At 36.0% G+C, this 21,547-nt stretch overlaps 1 protein-coding gene across 6 annotated transcripts in view; it reads right to left on the minus strand.

Annotated features, from left to right (window-relative positions):
* NRDC (nardilysin convertase) overlaps positions 1-21,547 on the minus strand; it is a 93,592-nt gene that overhangs the window by 20,236 nt on the left and 51,809 nt on the right. For 4 of the 6 annotated variants that reach the window (XM_035251447.3, XM_035251446.2, XM_035251449.2 and 1 more), the window contains 11 exons: positions 18,338-18,411; positions 15,243-15,338; positions 13,482-13,604; positions 11,267-11,324; positions 9,551-9,624; positions 7,650-7,719; positions 5,929-6,006; positions 4,374-4,494; positions 4,232-4,290; positions 3,430-3,484; positions 1,006-1,110 (listed from right to left, as the gene is read on the minus strand). In XM_035251447.3, the coding sequence (XP_035107338.1) occupies positions 1,006-1,110; positions 3,430-3,484; positions 4,232-4,290; positions 4,374-4,494; positions 5,929-6,006; positions 7,650-7,719; positions 9,551-9,624; positions 11,267-11,324; positions 13,482-13,604; positions 15,243-15,338; positions 18,338-18,411 (913 nt within the window). The remainder of the gene's footprint in view (positions 1-1,005; positions 1,111-3,429; positions 3,485-4,231; positions 4,291-4,373; positions 4,495-5,928; positions 6,007-7,649; positions 7,720-9,550; positions 9,625-11,266; positions 11,325-13,481; positions 13,605-15,242; positions 15,339-18,337; positions 18,412-21,547) is intronic. The other 2 variants (XM_078331721.1, XM_078331720.1) reach the window with 1 other exon arrangement.

The raw sequence follows: 21,547 nt of genomic DNA on the forward strand, positions 1-21,547 counted from the left end.
ATGTTCCTAACAGCTATGCTTTATACCACTTCATATCCAGGAATCAGTAAAACACTGCCAAGGTAAGGCCTCCTTCAACAATCCTAGCTACGATAAGGACTAAACAGTAATATAAAAATCAACAAATGGTGTTTCAAAAAAAAAAAACACAACCAGCCACTGGGCACAGCCATCCTAGTGACAATGGCAAGAATGTGTAGTTGTTCCTTCCTCCTTTACCTTTCCCTGTCCTCTTTAAAATTAATAGTTTAGTAATGTCCTATGCTAAAATTTCTCAGTCTTAGTGCTATGAACATCTTGGGTCAGACAGCTATTGTAGAATGCTGTCTTCTGCATTACAGGACATTTAGCAGCATCCCTGGCTTCTACCCACTAGATCCCAGGAGTACTCCACCCCCACCCTGAGTTGTGACAACCAGAATGTCTCCAGACATTGACAAATATCCTCTGGAAGGCAAAAGTCACCTCTGGTTGACCCTTGCTATTCCTGTGTGAAACAAAATGACTTATTCTCCACTAGTGAAGAAATGACCCTGACCAACAATTTATTGGCATGTAACACTATCCATAAGTCATATGTTTCTCATTAAGGGAAACTTACATTTTTCTTATATGTTCAAAATGATTAAAAATTTAATAGTCCTGACTCTCCAACTGAACTAAAAGGTAAGCTAAACTACTAAGCATTTTTAACAGGGAAACCAGATAGTTCTTAGGAATCACTTCAACTATTTCAGTAGATGTTTCAATATTTGAAAACTATTAAAACAGTACCTAAGAAGTACTGATTTTGATTGATTTTCTCCTCTTATATTAAAACTTAATTGTGTAAAAGATCCATGAGAAATTATCCACAAAACTATTGATACTTCTGTTTAAACAAACAAAAATCCTGACTAAATATAACTAAGTTTTCTTTGTTCCCATGGTTCTTAAATACATCTCTGTATTTTCTCACCCTCCTCTTTCCCTAAAAGTAAGTTTTAGAAGTATAAACCTCCTTACTTCTGGGTTGTATTCAAAAAGAAGCTGATCTCCAGTGAGAATGTCCTGTAGTGGGTACAGCTGCATGTTCTCACACATGTTTTCCACATACTCAACTGGATCTGTCTGTAAAGAGGTACATTATTTCACACGAGAACTTCTCCATTATTTGCTTTACCACAACATGCAAATACTTTCTCCCTTTTTTATTAACAATGAAACCAAAAGCTTCTGAACAGATACAACCAGATGTAATTGCAGCTTAAGAAACTGATGCTCAGGCCAGGCACAGTGGCTCACACCTGTAATCCCAGCACTTTGGGAGGCCAAGGTGGGTGGATCACCTGAGGTCAGCAGTTCGAGACCAGCCTGACCAACATGGAGAAACCTCATCTCTACTGAAAGCACAAAATTAGCCAGGCGTGGCGGCGCATGCCTGTGATCCCAGCTACTCAGGAGGCTGAGGCAGGAGAATCACTTGAACCCAGGAGGCGGAGGTTGCAGTGAGCCGAGATAGTACCACTGTACTCCAGCCTAGGCAGGAAGAGCAAAACTCCCATCTCAAAATAAAATAAAAATAAAAAGAATCTGATGCTCAGTAGGCCAAGCACAGTGGCTCACACCTGTCCTAACATTTAGGAAGCCAAGGTGGTTAGATTACTTGAGACCAGTCTGGGCAAAATGGCAAAACCCTATGTCTACCAAAAATGCAAAAATAAGTCGGGCATGGCAGTGCATGCCTGTAGTGCCAGCTACTTGAGGAGCTGAGGTGGGAGGATTGCTTGAGCCCAGAAGGTTGAGGCTGCAGTGAGCTGAGATCATGCCACTATACTCCAGTATGGGCAACAAAGAGAGATCCTATCTCAAAAAAAAAAAAAAAAAATTCTAAGAAAATAAAGCCATAGCTACTCCCTTAGGGAGCTTAAACTCACACCCCTCATGCCACCATTCTGAACCCTACAACCCACTAGGTTCTAATCATATCACAGCCTCTTCATGAAAGCAATTACCACACTGAACTATGAATGCTTGTTTACCTGTCAAGTGCCCCACATGACTGTGTGAACAATAAAGACAGGTGACCCATCACTACAGACTATCAACTAAAAACTATTTGTAAGCATGAATCAAATCAATGTAGAAATCAAAATGTATTGGGCTAGGCACAGTGGCTCATGCCTATAATCCCAGCTATTTGGGAGGCTGAGGCAAAAATCGCTTGAACCTCGGAGGTGGAGGTTGCAGTGAGCTGAGATCTTGCCACCACACTCCTGCCTGCATGACAGAGCAAGACTCCATCTCAAAAAAAAAAAAAAAAAATCAAAATGTGTTGACTGGGCATGATGGCTTATGCCTGTGCTCCTAGCACTTTGGGAGGCCAATGCAGGAGGATGGCTTGAGCCTGGTTCAAGACATGCCTGGGCAACATAGCAAGACCCCTTCTCTAATTAAAATTTTAAAAAATTAAAATGTGAGTGTCAAATAAAAGTCTTGAGATAAGAAGTCATATTAATAAAAATATTATTTCAACTTAAAACTGAAAGAATGACCACCAGTTCACTGATACAAGAAATGGAAATATTTTTTCCAAAGGAATGCAATCAATTCACATATTTACTGAGCACCCACATACACAGACTCTTAAAACTGACAGGTCTTTCAGATACCAAGTGGTTCCAGTTCCATGTTTTACAATGAGGAAACATATTCAGATTTTTCCTAACTAGATGGCTAGATGGCTTGCCTAAGGTGACGCAATGAGTAAACAACAAGCAGAGTAGACATCAGAACTCTCACCTCATAACATCCACATACGCTTCCCAAAACACCACACTGCCCAGTCCTTTACTAGACTACGGGCTCAAGCAACATACCTGCTCGACCTCCCAAATGCTTGGATTACAAGCATGAGCCACATCGCCCAGCCTCTGAGCCTATTTTAATCAAGAGAAATGCCCTCCTTCCCCTAAATTCGAAAGCACAATGTTTCTAACATTATATGTGGTAAATATAAATTCAAATACTGTGAATGTCTTCACAATATTTGAATTTCTAAAATATTAAATATCATAAGTCTCCATGAATGTTTATTGAAAAGATAGATGGATGACTATATAGATAAATGATTACCACACAACATGATCTGTGTCATCTGCTTAATCCTCTCACTGCCTTATCTTACTCAATATAAATACTCAAAAACACAATAATTTTCAGATAGCTTCAAGGCTATCTGGAGACTCACATGACAGAGAATGGCAGAATTAAAACTCCACCGACACTTTCAAAAAGAGGAGCAATGTCCACACTAGTTTCAACTTAGTCACAGGCTGCAGTGAGCTGAGATCATGCCACTATACTCCAGTATGGGTAACAGAGACCCTATCTCCAAAAAAAAAACAATTCTAAGAAAATAAAATGCAAAAAGAATTTGACTTCCAGTACCTGTTCTTGGTAATGAAATTCATTATCCTCAATTTTCCGAATCTCTTCAAAAATTCTGTGAAGGGGAAAACTATAATTAGAAGATACGTTAAAATTTCCACCTACTCGAGGGAAAAGGGCAGGAGGAGGGAGAAGATCAGAAAAGATACCTATTGGATAGTAGGCTTAGTACCTGGGAAACAAAATAATCTGTACGACAAACTACTGTGACACAAGTTTACCTATATAACACACCTGCACATATACCCCTGAACCTAGAATAAAAGCTAAAAAAAAAAAAATTCTCCGGTGGCTCAAGCCTGTGGTCCCAGCACTTTGGGAGGCCGAGGCGGGTGGATCACGAGGTCAAGAGATCAAGACCATCCTGGTTAACATGGTGAAACCCCGTCTCTACTAAAAATACAAAAAATTAGCTGGGCATCGTGGCGCGTGCCTGTAATCCCAGCTACTCAGGAGGCTGAGGCAGGAGAATTGTCTGAACTCAGGAGGCAGAGGTTGTGGTGAGCCGAGATCACGCCATTGCACTCCAGCCTGGGTAACAAGAGCGAAACTCCGTCTCAAAAAAAAAAAAATTCTCACTAGAAGCATCAACAATAAAAGAGAAGCATGAAAATAAAGGGACTAGCCACATATGTGTAAAGCCTTAGTGTACACTCACATGTGGAAGGATAAGGATATGGAGCCACTAAAGGAAACAGAGCAGAAAATGCCTGAAAAACCATCAAGTCATGACTACTGGCACCCTGAAGCCTCAAATATACTAGGACTGGCTCCTGGCCTCATTTCAAGAAATGTTTATTACCTTTTCTCTGGGCCTAGTTTCTGCAGCATTTTCAAATACTGAAAGACAGTGTAAGCAACCTGAAAACAAAACATCCGATTAGTCTTTTCCATAAAACATTATCTACATAAAAGGAAAAAACAACTCAATTTGAATTATTTACCTCATAAAAATGTTCATAACCCTCATCAGTCAATGTAATAGAAATGCTGAACACTGAATAAGTGGAATTTTGCTCAAATCCCGTCTCACCATTTCCACCAAACAGTGCAAGAGCCCAGCACCTACAGGTGGGGAAAAAATTAACCCAATCAATGTTCCTGGATTGACAGTCTACAGACATGTCAAATTAACAAAATATAGAGGCTTTCTATGTAAAATTTGAGAACCTCAGCCTTTGATGTAAACATATGCTTTCCAATAGTAAATCTAAAAGTACAAATTTTAAAAGCACAGAATCACCAGAAGAAAATAACAGTCTTTTATAGTAAAACATTAACAGTTTTAAGCCAAAACCATTCCTTTTGAAGATAACAGCACAAAATATTAAAATTATGGCTGCTGGAAGGCATTTCGCTTATTTATTTTTTTTAAATAGAGACAGGGTCTTACTATGTTGCCCAGGCTGGTCTCAAACTCCTGGGCTCAAGCAATCCTCTGCCTTGGACTTCCAAGTGCTGGAATTACAGGTGTGAGCCACCATGCCCGGCCTCTCCATTTTTGAACCTGTCTCCTAGGAGAAGCCTTAAGACACTTCTAATACATACCTACACCAAATGTCAAGTGAGTTCTTTAAGGCTGTCAGCTAACCTACGTAGGCTGTCTAGGAAAGAAGCAATGAGACTATACCTTTCCCTAACTAGATTAATTCTGAAAAATTAAAAAGAGAGGACACCAGAATAGAGTCTGAAATTCCAATAAAGCTCAATAAGGTAGAAAGGTTGTGCACAACTCAAAGCATATAACATATATTGTGTAAGGTATATATGAACCCAATATCATTAGTTTATTGTTTTATAGTAACTCTGCCCTCTTAGTTTTCTTTGAATGTTCTAGTATACACAAGTGTCTTAAAAATACTTAAATTTCTCATCTATCTTCCATTCTCACACTATTTCATTTATAGAAAAATCAAACAAAGAATTACTTTAATGTATTAGTCCTGATTCTAAAATTATATTTCTATGATTTGGCTATAGGTGACTTAAACAGATCCTTTAATGCTTAGGAAACATTCTGCTAACAGAGCTGCATATACCATTTGCAGACCCACATGTTAATTATAATTTACCTACCCAATGAAGTTTTCATTAAAGTCCAGCTTTTGGATTGGGAAAGCCTGGAGATCCATAATATTTAAATAACTGACTTCTTTACCATTCAGTCAAATATGAATCCTTGATTAGAGCTAATTCTTTTATGTAATTCTGGAATCTATTAATTTCATTTATGATTTTTTAAAATTTTGCATACAAATACTTCCAATAATGGGCTAAAAGTTAGCTTACAAGGAAATACACAAATATAACATGGCCATTAAAATAACATAAGTTATTAAGATGACTATAATTAAGATAGTTATTAAGATGACTATAATATAAAATTTATTATTCTAGGCTTCTGGGCAGCTAAAGCAGAAGAATGCATTATATAATACTTATTATCTATTATTTTTCAGAGATTGCTATACTGAAAATACTTATAAACTGAATACTTGCTTTTTCCTAAGGAAAGAAAGAATGCTGCCTTTGCCTTCATGTCCAACCAGCCATGATATGTAATGAAGTGGCTTCACCCTTTTAAAAAAGTTTTATGATCAGAAAAAAAAAAAAGGTGTAAATACAAAAGAAAATCTAACCTTTAAGGCTACAATAATTTGAAAATATAATTACAAACTTATTCTCACATATGTCCACCAAACATGAAATTGTAATTAATTTAATAGCAGCAAGATAAAAACAGAAAATGTAGTAAAATTAACTCTTTTATCTGAGAAGGACTATAATCATCCCAAAATTTAAGGACATTACTTTTTCTCTTGGACACCAAACTTAACTGCTTTCATGATTTATCTTTTTGCTTCACCCAAAATGAAAAGTAGGTTCCTTATCGGTTTAGAACCTAATATAGATATGAATAACTGTCTGTAAAAGCTTTTGGTACTACACTGGGCTCTGTGGTAAAGTAAAATGTGTTGTTCAAAGGGTCAGAAAATCTTGGTTCTAGTTTTAGATTTTCCTTTAAGTAAATCAGGAACTTGAGCAAGATACTTAACTGTATTCTTCTTTTACTCTTCACTTGCCCAACTACTTAGCGTTTTCATGAAAATGCAATAACAAGTATAAAAATGCTTTATTACATACTAATGACAGTCTGACTAAACGTGCATACTCTGTTCAAATTGTCTTTCCCACTGGGTTCTACTGTAATTTTGGAAAAGTATTCCTACCACAAAGACATGTAGAAAAAAATTGAGTTTACCACATATTTCTATATATATTTTATATTTTATTTAATTAGGTTGCACAATTAAATTCAGTAAACAGCTGAAAGTCAAGATATGATTTTCAACTATGGGCAGTCCTTAAAGCCCATATAACCTTGTTTAAAATATTTATTTGGCTGGGCACAGTGGCTCAAGCCTGTAATCCCAGCAAGGTCGGAGGCCAAGGTGGGCAGATTGCTTGAGCCCTGCCCCCTCCAAAGTTAAATTTTTATCAGTTCATTAGCGTTTATTTCTAATTAGAAAAACATTTGTAGGCATCAACTGATCCTTATCTTAAAGAACTGTCTGGCCCATGCTATACTGCTCATATAAGATAACTATATAGACAAGTAGAAATCCTTCCCTAATTTGCATAAACCTGCTTAATTCAGAGGAGTAAATCCTTGGGATTTATGTACTTTAGTCATATTACCAGTCTAAATTATTATTATTTTTTTTATTTTGAGACCTTGCTTTGTTGCCCAGGCTGGAGTGCAGTAGCATGCTATCAGCTCACTGCAACCTCCACCTCCCAGGTTCAAACAATTCTCATGCCTCAGCCACCCAAGGAGCTGGGATTATAGGTGTATGTCACCAGGCCTGGCTAGGTTTTTGATATTTTTAGTCGAGACGGGGTTTCACCATGTTGGCCAGTCTGGCAGGCCCAAATTATTTAACTTTACTTTTGACAAGATCAAAACAAATTACAAAAGTTAGCATTCACACTAAACACTTAATTTCAAAGACTTAAGAAAGGCAACTATAACCAAGAAGGCTCTAGTTTTTATATCAAAAAAATAGTAAAATACATAGCAAGGCTTAAAAGTTCCTGGAGTAATCAAGTTCCAGGTTACCATATTGCTATGTTTATAAATTCAGAACCCCCAAACTTAAACCATTTAAAAATAATTCTCACTCAGTTCTAATGAAGTAAAATTTCCCTTAAACTCTTACCTGTAATGTTGCTGCTGAGGAGGAAGTGCCCATGTGATGGTCAGAGCATGAATTTTTCTGATTGGAACAACTAAACAAAAACATTTTCCAGAAGAACAGATATAAGTGTTTCTCTTTAACTTTTACTATATTACAAGAATTTTTAAAATTCTATATATTTGTCCTCCAGTAAACAAGGGAAGGTTAAGAACAATGCACTTATTATTTCAACTTGCCAATTTTCCAATTTGAATAGTGCAATTTTTATAAATTTCTTTTTGATTTGTTTTCAGAGGCAGAGAAAGCAGGGATAAAAGAACTATGAGGATATGAAATGCTGCTGTGAATGGATCTCTTCTAGGAGTCAGGAGACCCATATCTGAAATCCAGTCCTACCACTATCTTGCTGTATGTGCTTATATGACCTCAAGAAAATTACTTGCATTTAAATTTTTCTGAATCTGTTTCTCACAGTAAAATGAGTGAGTTGGGTTAAAGTATCTCCAGGATTCTTCCCAATGCTATTATTCTATGATTAGAAAATCTAAAGCCAGAAAGAATACAATCAAAAATAAGTTGTCTCTGGGAAGAGTTAGCTTAATATTAACAGAATGGAACCAGCAGCAGAAAGGCTGTAACAAAACAGTCATTGATCAGAGGAGGGGAAAAGAAAAGAGACTGGTAATGGGGTGAAGAAAGAGGGAATACCTAACACAATTAGGAAAAAGAAAAAAAATATCTGCCATGATGAAAAGAATAAAGAGAGAGAGATGCTGAATTAAGAATGTTTCTCTAAGCCAGGCGTGGTAGCTCACACCTGTAATCCCAGCACTTTGGGAGGCTAAGGCAGGTGGATCACAAGGTCAGGATATCAAGACCAGCCTGGCTATTACTGTGAAACCCTGTCTTTTAAAAAATAATAATAATAAAATAAAAATAAAAGAATGTTTCTCCAATATTCACTGTGGGCAAATTGTTCAGTAAATTATAATGTAATCACACGACTCATTATGCAGTTATTGCAGGTATACTATTACATGAAACAAAGCAGGAGACAGAATTATTTAGGTACTTTATAATCTCAACTTTGTTAAGAAAATATACCTATTAGAAAATCGGAAGGAAATCTGAAGGCCAGGCATGGTAGCTCACGCCTGTAAATGCAGCACTGGGGGAGGCCAAGGCAGACTGATCACTTGAGGCCAGGAGTTTGAGACCAGCAGCCTGGCCAACATGGCAAAATGCTATCGCTACTAAAAATACAAAAATTAGCTAGGTGTGGTGGTGAGTGCCTGTAATCCCAGCCACTTGGGAGGCTGAGGCAGGAGAATCGCTTGAACCTGGGAGTCGGAGGTTGCAGTGAGCTGAGATCATGCCATTGCACTCCAGTCTGGGCAACAGAGCGAGAATCTGTCTCCAAATTAAAAAAAAAAAAAAAAAAAAAGAAATCTGACAGAAATGACTTCCCTTGAGAGTAAGATTTAAAGGTGATTTTTTCTCCCATTTCTTGACACTTTATATTTTTATTTAGCAAATGTTGCTTTCACAATGAATTTAAAAGGAAACAATTTCCAAACTGTTTTCCCTGTCCTCTATTTTTCCTCATTTAAATGCAAAAAAAGAGCAGAATATAAATAAAATGAAGCATAAATGAAATTTAACAACACAGAGAACAAAAGGGAACAAAGGTAAAGCAAGGAGAAAGCATGAAATAGACTGAAGTAGCAGCAGGGCACCAGAATCTATCTATCTGCAGCTAGTCAATGGTCTGCTATCTATTACTAATTAGATCTCGATTGCCCACCTACTCCCTTTCCAACCCAGCTGTATTTTCTGCCGTAAAAAAAATTGGCATCCTCAATTAGGTTATAGAGAATGTGCTAACATTATTTCAAACCGTTTTAAACCTTTGGTTCACGAACCTCTATAAAGTTTGTTAAATGCTGGTGTGTCAAATGGATCCGTTAAATGGCCAAAGTTTGGTTTGGGTAACCCACTGAAAATAAAACAAATACATACAAATTTAATTGGCAAAAGCCTTTATGAGCAATATCTTTAGGGATATCTAACTGAAAGATATTTAAAATCTATTCTACATACTCCTTTTTGGAAAGCATTTTAGGTATGAACAAACAGATGGCAATAAAGCTGCAAAATCTTGCATTACACAATCTGTTCTTAATCTCAGCCCAGGAACTCAAAAGTCTCTAGAACTCAAGAGATAGAGAATAATGAATTTAAAGGATCTTCTCTCACCCCAATATTTACTGCCTCTGTCAGCCCCATTCAATCAGTTCTTTTCCTATACAGAGCCATTTCAGAAAGAAACTTACACTAGAGACAGTATTTTCTTAAAATCAGTGATTATACATGAAGTGAATATTAGGTATAAAGCAGTCTATTAGGCACTATGGTATTTAAAAGATCCTTTGGTCCCTCCTGGGGGCTTCTAATCTGGTTGAAGATATTGTAACTTTCATATTTCTTCCAAAGCATAGTCAATGCAAATTAGTATTAAATGCCTCGAAGAATTTTTAGCCTGTCTAATTAAGGAACCAAAGTTATTAGTGAATAATACATAAGATTTTTTTAATGCTTATCAGATTGACAGAACCTAATGAATTTCTCTATTAAACATACCTCTAATTTTATTAAAGTTTCACATTTGATATTTCCATAGTTCACACTCCAGACTTCTAATCAGAAAAAAAAAAAGCCCCACAAATTTGTCACGGTTTTGATGACCATTACATACTAAAAAGCATGGCTAGTTATCAATAGAAATTTATATAAAGCAAAATCTATAATAATCAGTTGCCATTATAAATTATTCTAATATTTTATGCTAGTTTCTTTCAAAACTTTAAAATAATTATGTGTTAGAAGAATAACTGGGAAAATCCACTAGATTACTCATCTGATACAAGAAAAAATATCTTATTTTATTAATTTTGTTAAAATGCAAACTACTACATGTGGGAAAAATGATTTCACTGCTTCAGAATTAAATTTTTTTATAAACTTTGTAACAAAAATGTAGCAGAAAAGTATCTTTTAAATATCTGTATTATTTTGATGAATTTGAGGTGGAGAAAAAATTCTTATATCATCTGAAGCGCTACATACGTATCTGTAGAAGAGCATCTGGTTTGACTACATGAAATAAGTTTTTCAGGCAGTAGGGAAAACCAGTGCAATATCCAAACAACTGCTTTAAAAAAACAAACTTTCAGAACACAATTTATCCCAATGTGGGGGATTTAAGTGTGCATATTCTTCTGCCTCTCACATAGTACTTTCTTTTGTATCACAGAAAAGCTCAAAATAAATGTAAAAGGAGGCATAAAATTTTCAGAATTATTGCTTACTATAACCTGTAAATTTTGAACTATGGAAACTTGGTTTCCATATACATTAGAATCCACTATAATTGTCATCTTAGTTTACCCACTCAAAAGCTGTGTGATCTTGACAATCATTAAGTTTCGTTAGGGTTTAATTCTATCACCTGTGTAAAAATAAAAAAGCAAAAAAACCTTTGGGACTCATACAAGATAAGGTCTCTTTTAACTCTGAAGCTGTAATAATGGTCTCTTTAACTCTGAAGGTGTACGATATATGAAAAAGAAATATCTTACTTGTTTGGTATCTCAGAAAATATTTCAGTCACCCACTTTTCCAAAGTATCCAGTGTTTCTTGAGAGGGGAGGACAGGGAAGAGACAGAAAAATGCAATGATATTATTCAAGGGAGAAATGCAATTAGATTTCTCACAGTTTCAGATAAAATCAAAGGGATATTTTAATTTGGCCATTACTTGCCATTCTTTAACCAGTAATGAATAACAGGAAAAATAACAGTAGAAAAGAAAACCTTAAGACACAGATAACTTTGAGACTCCTTTATTATTTTTCCCTGGTAAGGTTAGAAAAGGCAGACAAGCTTAACAAAAAATGTATCTTTATCATTAGGCTACTGTGAAGGACTAAGAGATAATAAGATTATGCCAACCATCCTACACCCATTCCAAAATGTACACACTGTTGGAAGGTTTCTCTATGCTAACCCATATTACATTAACCTTTCCTTTTTGGCATCTCATCAATAATTTTATATTCCACTTGTTTTACATTAATTTACACTCATAAGTCTTTTAGGCTATATATATATGTATATATAAATCATACATATATATGATCTATGTTTTCCTTTGATTCATTTCTTATATTTAATAAGAAGTCCTTTTTGAAATTTCTAGTAAAAAACGAGATCTGAAAAAGGAAACCTTTTGCTTTATCTGAGTGACCATCACTAGGGAGCCATTTGTTAGTTCTACCAGGCACATGAATTTCACTAATTCTTAATGGAGAACCCCACTATATAAAACATGGGATTTAGACTAATCAACTTCTAGGTTTATATTATACTACTTATATAGATGTTAGACTATTAATGGTATAATTAATACTAACACTCTAAAATCTATGAAGTCTACACCATATATAGTTTTCATCAAAACTCTAGGCTAGGCACAGTGGCTGGGGCCTGTAATCCCAGCTATCTGGGAGGAAGAGGCAGGACGATCATCTGAGCCCAGGCATTTGCGGCTACAGTGACCTATGATTGTGCTACTACGCTATATTCTGAATGACAGAGCAAGACCCTGTCTTGTTAAAAAAACAAAAAACAAAAAAAACTGTAGGACTTGTTTTAAAAATTTGAAATAAGCATCAATAAGCTCTTATATTTGTCATCACAGAGGAAGAGAATACAAAAGAAACAGAGTAACTACTTCAAGAAAAATGCATGGAATTATTTGCAAACACAATAATCAATTAAAAATTATGAATTAATTTGTATACCAAATATGGAATTAACTAATTTAGCAAATGTAAAAGAAACCTAGAAGTAACTTGAACAAAAGAAGTTGACTTGAAAGTATAAAGTTATGGTAGATACCACATAACTTTATACTTTCAAGTCAACTTTAATGAACTTGTATTGATAATAAATGAAAAAATGTTTTACACGTCAGTGCCAAGTCAGACATAACTTTATACTTTCAAGTCAACTTTAATGAACTCGTATTGATAATAAATGAAAAAATGTTTTACACGTCAGTGCCAAGTCAGATTTGATCTTAATTTCAACAATATAAAAAGCAAAACTTTATAAAAGAAGAATCACCTTAGCGTGAGAGGATTCGACTTTCAAAAAGAAATGTGCAAATTATAAGTTATGTTAAAAGGAATAATTTAGCAATTATTGACTTAAAAAACAAGTAGGTTGAAATGTAAAGAAAACAAAAGAAAGCTTCCATGTTTTCCTTAATGAGAAAAAGTTAATATAAGTTACTGAAGACAACGATAAAAGAAGGAAAATAAAGAGATTCATCAGTCTTTATATTTAAGATACTTCTGCCATTGTCACCATGATCAATCTCAACTAATCATGCCATTTTTATAGGACTTTATGTAAGTATGAACAAATCATTTGCCCTGTAAGAGTTTGTAATCAATATAGAGTAAATGGAAAACCACAGATACAAGGGCAAGTGAAGTGGCTTAAGAGATCAATTCATGACCTATTAGTTATTGGTACATTCATAAACCAGCCTACAGATAAGACCTTTATATGAGAAAAAAATTTGCCTGAGAATCTGATCATCTTGTCTTTCCCTGAGCTTTGCCACTAGCTACATGACATCGAGAAGTTCTGATTTCCTTTACTTTGTATTAAGGTCAAGCACTAACGTAATTAATAAATAGTACATTCCAACACTGATACAGGCAAACAAATCCTAAGAAAACACTACTTCAAAGTAACGCTAGGAACCATAAGAAATAATGTTACCTTTGGATTGAACCACTAAAGTCATGTAATGAGCAGAGTAGTAACGTGTCCAGAATTCTTTCAATCTAGAATGTGTATCAATATTATTCTTTTTTGGCTCATGCTTGAGTGTCTCAGCATTTCCTATAAAAGCATGAAAAAAAATCATAGTTATAACTAAGTTCACTTGGTTAAAAGTCTTCTACACCATCAATGCATATTTTGCTACCATACATGATTAATGAAATAACCCAAGTGACTCAAGAATATTGAGCCAGTATGTAATAATGTATTAATATTAGTAAGACAAAAATGAGTAATAAACAATTCTGAAGTATATTTTAATAGCTAAAGAATTAATCTCTGGTTGGGAAAACCTTTAAAAAACAGACAGAAACTCCCTAGGCCTCCTTGCTTAATAATTAGTCTAGCAGTATTCAATCCAAGTTTTCCCTTTTAATTATTTTAATAATATTTTTGTCTAATTCTTAAAAATAAAACACAAGAAGCAAGAATGTCACATGAAATGTATATAACTATACAAAAATATATAGGAAAACAAAACACACTTTGAAGAATAATTTAGATAGGGCAGGCAAACTTTGGGAAGCCAAGGCGGGTGGATTATGAGGTCGGGAGTCTGAGACCCACCCAGCCAACATAGTGAAAGCCTGTCTCTACTAAAAATACAAAAATTAGCCAGGCGAAGTGGTGGGCACCTGTAATTCCATCTACTTGGGAGGCTGAGGCAGGAGAATCGCTTGAACTAGGGTGGCAGAGGTTTGGGTGGGCCGGGATTGCGCCACTGCACTCCAGCCTAGGCGACAGAGTGAGACTGCGTCTCAATAAATAAATAAATAAATAGAGTAAAATTTAGGATGAGATGATCTAAATTATTATTTATTTATCATCAATAGGACTAATATGAGGATGTAACTAAATCCTACCACTAAGAAAATGCCATTATGGGCCGGGCGTGGTGGCTCACGCCTGTAATCCAAGCACTTTGGAGGCCAAGGCTGGTGGATCACTGAGGTCGGGAGTTCAAGATCAGCCTGACCAACATGGTGAAACCCCGTCTTTAAAAAAAAAAGAAAGAAAGAAAATGCCATTATGAAAAACAGATACCAATTAAACAGTTTACCAGATGAACAAAAAAAAATTAAGTCACAGTTCAAAAACTCTTACAGAAACCATCGCTAACTCTGTTGACAAATGGAAATGTCAGGCTGAGGTGAAGCCCAGACTTTATAAAAATCAGATAAACAGATGTTCAAATCCCACATCCACCATTACTATGTGTATAATTTAAACAAATTAGGTAACTTGACAGAAATTTAAAATAGAGATGGGGGGTCTCACTATATTGCCAAGGCTGGTTTTGAACCAGGATCAACTGATTCTCTCACCTCAGCCTCCCAAAGCGTTGGGATTACAGGTGTGAACCACCACGCCTGACCTAAACCTGTTAATCTTTAAGTTGAAATTATCTCTGAAAACTGTGATAATGATCTAATGAAACAATTCACATAGTGCTACCATGATATCTGGCATCTAAAAAGCATTCACAAAATGTTAGGTATTATTCTTCTTATATTCATAGTTAGAAAACCAAATACAGGCATATTTAACAATTTCATATTTGAAAGGCTATCTAGCTATCCTAAGAGGTAAAAGGTACCTTGGGGCCCTAGCTTTGTAATTTTCAATGCTTTATCAACTTTCCTTATTCTAAATCTTAACTAGAAAATATGAAATAAAGTGATGTATTTAGTATCTTACCCCAAAAAAATTTCCCCATAGGATGTCCAGGTCGAGCAAGGCTTCCAAACAACATTTCCTTTCTGTTTGCATCAGAAGGCCTTGCAAGTTGATATTCTGTCAATTTTAAAGAAACACTTAATAAAATTCAGTATCTCCTTACTATATGAAAATTTAAACTTACAGAACAAAAAGCAAGGAAGTGACAAAAATTAACTTCATGAATCACATGTTACAAGACTGAAGTGGGAAGCTCAATGATCCAGGCCTGGCTCTATGACTTGATATGACCTATAACTTTGGGCAAATCAATTTACCTTACTAAAGTTTTACCCTTATTTTTCAGATAAAACACAAGGTAGCTAATGATCTGAAAGTTTCAGCTCTAGGATGCTATGTACAAGATTTTGCTGATGAAAGCGCTAATAAAATATTGAACCTTGTATCTGGAAACTTGGTCATATGCCAAGTATAACGGCTAAGAACAATCACTTTCAAGTCAGAAATATCTTGGCTACTGCTAAATGTTTGTGTCCCTCCCACCCAAAATTTCTATGTTGAAACTTAATTCCCAATGTGATGGTATCTGGAGGAAGGGGCCAAGAGAAATGTTTAGGTAATAGGACAGAGCCCTCCTGAATGAGATTCACCTTATAAAAGAGACCTCAGAGTGCTCCCTTGCCCCTTCTGCCATATGAAGATAAAGAGTGAAGACAGTTGTCTATAAACCAGAGAGCAGGTTGTCACCAGACACCAAATCTGCCAGTTCCTTGATCTTGGACTTCTCAGCCTCAAAAAAGCCTCAAGAAACAACTCTATTGTTTATAAGCCACCCAGTCTGTGGCATTCTGTTCTCGCAAACCAAATGGACTAAACGTGCTAGAATTGTAGTTCTGACACTTACTAAGCTGAATAACCTTGAGGAAGTTACCTAATGTACCTAATTCCATTCCTCCAAAACTTTAAGAAAATATATTTTATTTTAAGCCACTATGTTTCTAGCAGTTTGCCCAGCAATAACAGGAAACTAACATAGCAGACACACAAACGTATCCATGAGAAGTAATTTAAGACCCCTTAACAACTGATGAGAACAGAGTATAAATATCTGAACACTTAGAGACCAAATTTGGCAAGGAAACAAACATTACAAATAAAGAGGTCAGGTGAGGTGGCTCACACCTGTAATCCCAGCACTTTGGGAGACAAGGTAGGTGGATCATGAGGTCAGAGATCAAGATCATCCTGGCCAACATGGGGAAACCCGTCTCTACTAAAATTACAAAAATTAGCTGGACGTGGTGGTGTCTACCTGCAGTCCCAGCTACTCAGAAGGCTTGAACCCAAAAAGTAGGAGTTGCAGTGAGCCAAGATTGAGCCACTGCACTCCAGCCTGAGCGACAGAGTGAGACTCTGTCTCAAAAAAATAAAAAAAAAATAAATGTATTCAAGGAAATTATAAAATACTAAACAAATCTACCTGCATTGTGCAAATAAATGTTTATAAATGTATGTGTACACATACATTTATACAATGACCTAGTAATAAAGTTACCACTAGTTAACAAACTTAAAAGCCAGGATAGAAAGAATCACTTCCAGCCGGGTGTAGTGGCTCATGCCTGTAATCCCAGCTCTGAGAGGCCAAGATGGGTGGATCACAAAGTCAGGAGTTCAAGACTAGCCTGACCAACATGGTGAAACCCCATCTCTTCTAAAAATAAAAAAATTAACCAGCCATGGTGGTGCATGCCGGTAATCCCAGCTATTCAGGAGGCTGAGCAGGAGAATTGCTTGAATCCGGGAGGCAGAGTTTGCAGTGAACTGAGGCGACTGCACTCCAGCCTGGGCAACAGAGCAAGACTCCATCTCAAAAAAAAAAAAAAACTCTTCTGTAAGCAGGTGGAGACAAAAAAAAGGAAAAGGAAAATTTATTTCATCTGTTACAACTGTTAGTTCAGATTGAATTCTAGGTCTCCTACCATTAAAAAAAAAAAAAGAAAAAAAGAAAGAAATGAACAAAAGCACAATGGAATTTTTACTTTAGTTCAGCATAAACCAAAACTGCATAGTGTGTGTGTGTGTGTGTGTGTGTGTGTGTATTTCTTCCAGCATAATTTTTCAAAGCATAATATACTGTGGCTTAAAACTGTAAAATCTAATTAAAGGTCTGCTTTTTCAAACACTGATGTCAACCCACTATAGAAAACTGTATAAAGAAAAACATACTAGAAAGCATTTAAGACACAGATAACAGTTCTTGAGTCTCAAAATATGGAAAGTGCTTTTACAGTTATCCTTAGTTGTTTTGTTTTTTCATCCATTCTACAGATCTTCAGGATTAAGGTAAAACAGACACTGTGGTAGGCAAGTAAAATAATAAAATAAATCCTTGATTTCAAGGAGCTACTACAGCTGGAAGGAGCTTAACTATTCCATCCTCTTTTACAAATAAACGAAATACCACAGTTGGAGACATTTCTGCAAGTTAAACAGCGGTCTGTTGACTTCCAGATAGAACACTCTTTCTAGCCATCTGTAGTTTACTCAGTCTAGTGAATGTTTTAAGTCATTATAGAACTAGACACCAAATCGAACCAAGGAGGAAAATACTACAAAAAGCGGAATACAGAAACCTACAGTCGCCATAAGACAAGCCTCACCTATATGAAATTGAAGTCCCTCCAAGTCTAGCATTAAGTGTTTCTAATACTGAAATAAATTAAGCAGGGATAATAGCTAATAGTGATATTTATTAATACTATGTAATTAAGGAATATTTATTGCATAGAGCTATAATGAAGCCTCACCCTCCCTATATAAGTACATTGTTTTCCTTTATAGTCTTCAATCTTTGAATCTCAAAAGATTAGCCCCTATGGTAAACCTTCAAAAAACAAAAGATGAAAAATATCCACCACCATCCTTTTCATTTACTTCAAATGTACACTGAATTAGATGTTTCATGACTTCAGGAATAAACATGATACATATTTCAATTTAGTCCTTTAAAATATAAAGATAAAATGGTCTAGAGATAAAGAAGGATAAATGTAATAAAAAACTGGGTTTCATGAAGGAAAAAACTGTAGTTACACATAAAACACTCCTCTTACCACTATCAACAGCTTCAACTTCACGGTCAATAGCATCTCTGATCATTAGTGGATGGATGAAGAACTGGGCCCATCTGAACAAAAATCAAAACTGGCATTTCTGTTTTTGTTCATTTTCATCAGTCAACATCTATTATTTTAATTAAGAAACTTACTAAGTTAGAGATTTAATTCACAATCATAAGTATATAAAATCTAAACCATCTGCATTTCTATATTTCAAACTAGTATCTATGTTACTTTAACTTTTTCAATGTGAAATATATTTAATAATCACAGAAAAATTAATAAAATATGAACATATAAACTACACCTGAGTGGCCCACGCAGGTGAAGAAACCAACCATAGTCAACACTCTGGAAGCACCCAGCACCTACGAAGTGTTATCAAGAACTATCCTGAATGTATATTAGTAATTTCTCTCCTTTTCTTTAAAGTTTTATTACCTATATAGGTAGCCTTTTCAGAAATTTTCTCCTATACATTCCCTTGTGAAATTTTAATATCACAGATAGTCTATTTATGTAATGTTACATATATCTATGTTTTTATATCGAGTATATAAAGCTTTCTTAGTTCAATGCAAGACTACAAATGACTAAAAATGTTTCACTTAAAAGTTATATTAGAATTTTAAAGACTATTGGTATCTAAGATAAATTGTGTCTGCTTTTTAAATTAATTTTTAATGCTATAAACTGTGATGTATCAAATTACATATACTAATTACCACTTTTATATAAGTATTTATATATACATAATCATCAGCCCGGCGCGGTGGCTCAAGCCTGTAATCCCAGCACTTTGGGAGGCTGAGGTGGGTGGATCACGAGGTCAAGAGATCGAGACCATCCTGGTCAACATGGTGAAACGCTGTCTCTACTAAAAATACAAAAAATTAGCTGGGCATGGTGGCACGTGCCTGTAATCCCAGCTACTCAGGAGCTGAGGCAGGAGAATTGCCTGAACCCAGGAGGCGGATGTTGCGGTGAGCCAAGATCGCACCATTGTGCTTCAGCCTGGGTAATAAGAGTGAAACTCTGTCTCAAAAATAAATAAATAAATACATGCATGCATACATACATACACACATACATACATAATCATGGCAATACAATTAAATTGTTAAAAATTATTCAAAATTGGGCCGGGCAAGGTGGCTCATGCCTGTAATCCCAGCACTTGGAGGGGCCAAGGCTGGCGGATCACCTGAGCTCAGGAGTTTAAGACCAGCCTGACCAACGTGGTAAAACCTCGTCTTTACTAAAAATAAAAAATTAGCTGGGCATGGTAGTGCATGCCTGTAATCCCAGCTATTCAGGAGGCTGAGGCAGGAAAATGGCTTGAACTCAGGAGGCGGAGGTTGTGGTGAGCCAATCTTGCCATTGCACTCCAGCCTGGGCAAGAAGAGCAACACGCCATCTCAAAAAAAAAAAAAAAAAAATTCAAAACTGTTATTTTTCCATCAAAATAAAACAATAAAAAAATTAATTACCTAAAATGTTTAGCAAACATTTTTTTTGGATATACAGTCTCACTCTATGACCTAGGCTGGAATGCAGTGACACAAGCACTGCTCACTGTGGCCTCAAACTGCCGGGTTCAAGCCATCCTCCTGCCTTAGCCTCCCAAGTAGCTGAGGCTAGAGGTGTGTGCTACCTTTTTTTTTTTTTAATTTTTAAAATTTTTGTAGAGATGGGGTCTCCCTACATTGCTCAGACTTCTTTAATAAACTTTTAACTTTTGCTTGCAATAAAATAACTGTTAACTACCTGCTAGATATACTGGGGCTTTTTTTTTTTTTTTTCCTGGAGGGAGTTTAGCTCTTGTTGCCCAGGCTGGAGTGCAATGGCACCATCTCAGCTCACCACAACCTCTGCCTCCCAAGTTCAAGAGATTCTCCTGCCTCAGCCTCCTGAGTAGTTGGGATTACAGGCATGCACCACCACATCCAGCTAATTTTGTATTTTTAGTAGAGATGGGGTTTCTCCATTTTTGGTCAGGCTGGTCTCAATCTCCCAACCTTGGGTGATCCACCTGCCTCAGCCTCCCAAAGTGCTGGGATTATAGGCGTGAGTCACCGCACTTGGTCTCTAGGGGCATTTTTGTTTTCTTTTCAGAACCTGGTGTGATTAATGATGGGTTAAGTAATTTCTGTTGACTAAAATAATGAAACTAATTTTATTTAATTCTATAGCCCATGATGGAGTATGTAGTGGCATATTACGGCTCACTGGAGCCTTGACCTCCCCATACACAGGTGATCCTCCCACCTCAGCATCCCAAGGAGCTGAGGCTACAGGCATGTACCATCATGCCCTGCTAATTTCCACCCCCTGCCACAATGTTACCCAGGCTGGTCTCCAGTTTCTGGGTCAAAGTGATCCACTTGTCTTGGCCTTCCTAAGTGCTGGTATTACAGGCATGAGTCAGTATGCCCAGCCTACTAACATTCTTAAAAGATATGTTTAATGTAGAATTTGTGATTGGCGGGTAGTTATTTTCCTTCAGAGCACTGAGGTTTAGTAGTCACTCATCTGTCACTGTAACTCGTATTCCTTTGAAGAAATTTTCTCGTTTATCTGGCAAAAGTTTTCTAAATTTCTTCTAATGTATACTTTTGGAAGTTATTAGGTTTGATGTCTTACGAAGTTCTGAAAATTTTCCAGTGATCAACCCTTCAAATGTTTCCTCTACTTCGATTTGCTCTCTCCTTCTAAGACTCCATGTAAAATATAAGGGATATTTTCATTCTATCCTCTATGCTTCATATTCTTTGTATTTTTAATTTTGTGCTACATGTAATATTTGCGTTATATATGTTATTCATGCTATATCTAATTTCTTCTGGCTTATCTTCTGGCTTACTAATTCTATCCTCAACTCTATTTGCTCTTTTCTTAAACTTGTCCATTACGTTTTCAATTTTTTAATCATAGCTCAGTTCTTTTCATTTTACAAATCTCCTAGGTCATATTTGACAATTCTTATTCCTTGCAAGTGTACTACAATGGGGAGTGTATCCTGTTAGAAGTCCCGCCTTGCAGACATCCTAAGTTTTTATATTTGTCACTCTTACCCTGAAATACTGATAAAATAAAGTTCAAATTCACTGAAAATAGAAGATGCCACCATGGTAAAGACAGTTTCCATTCTCATTTACTTACTGGAGTAAAAATTTAGTCATTGCCTCGGCTGTTTATTTAAGT

Source organism: Callithrix jacchus, chromosome 7 (assembly GCF_049354715.1).
Source record: "Callithrix jacchus isolate 240 chromosome 7, calJac240_pri, whole genome shotgun sequence".
Classification (NCBI taxonomy): domain Eukaryota; kingdom Metazoa; phylum Chordata; class Mammalia; order Primates; family Cebidae; genus Callithrix; species Callithrix jacchus.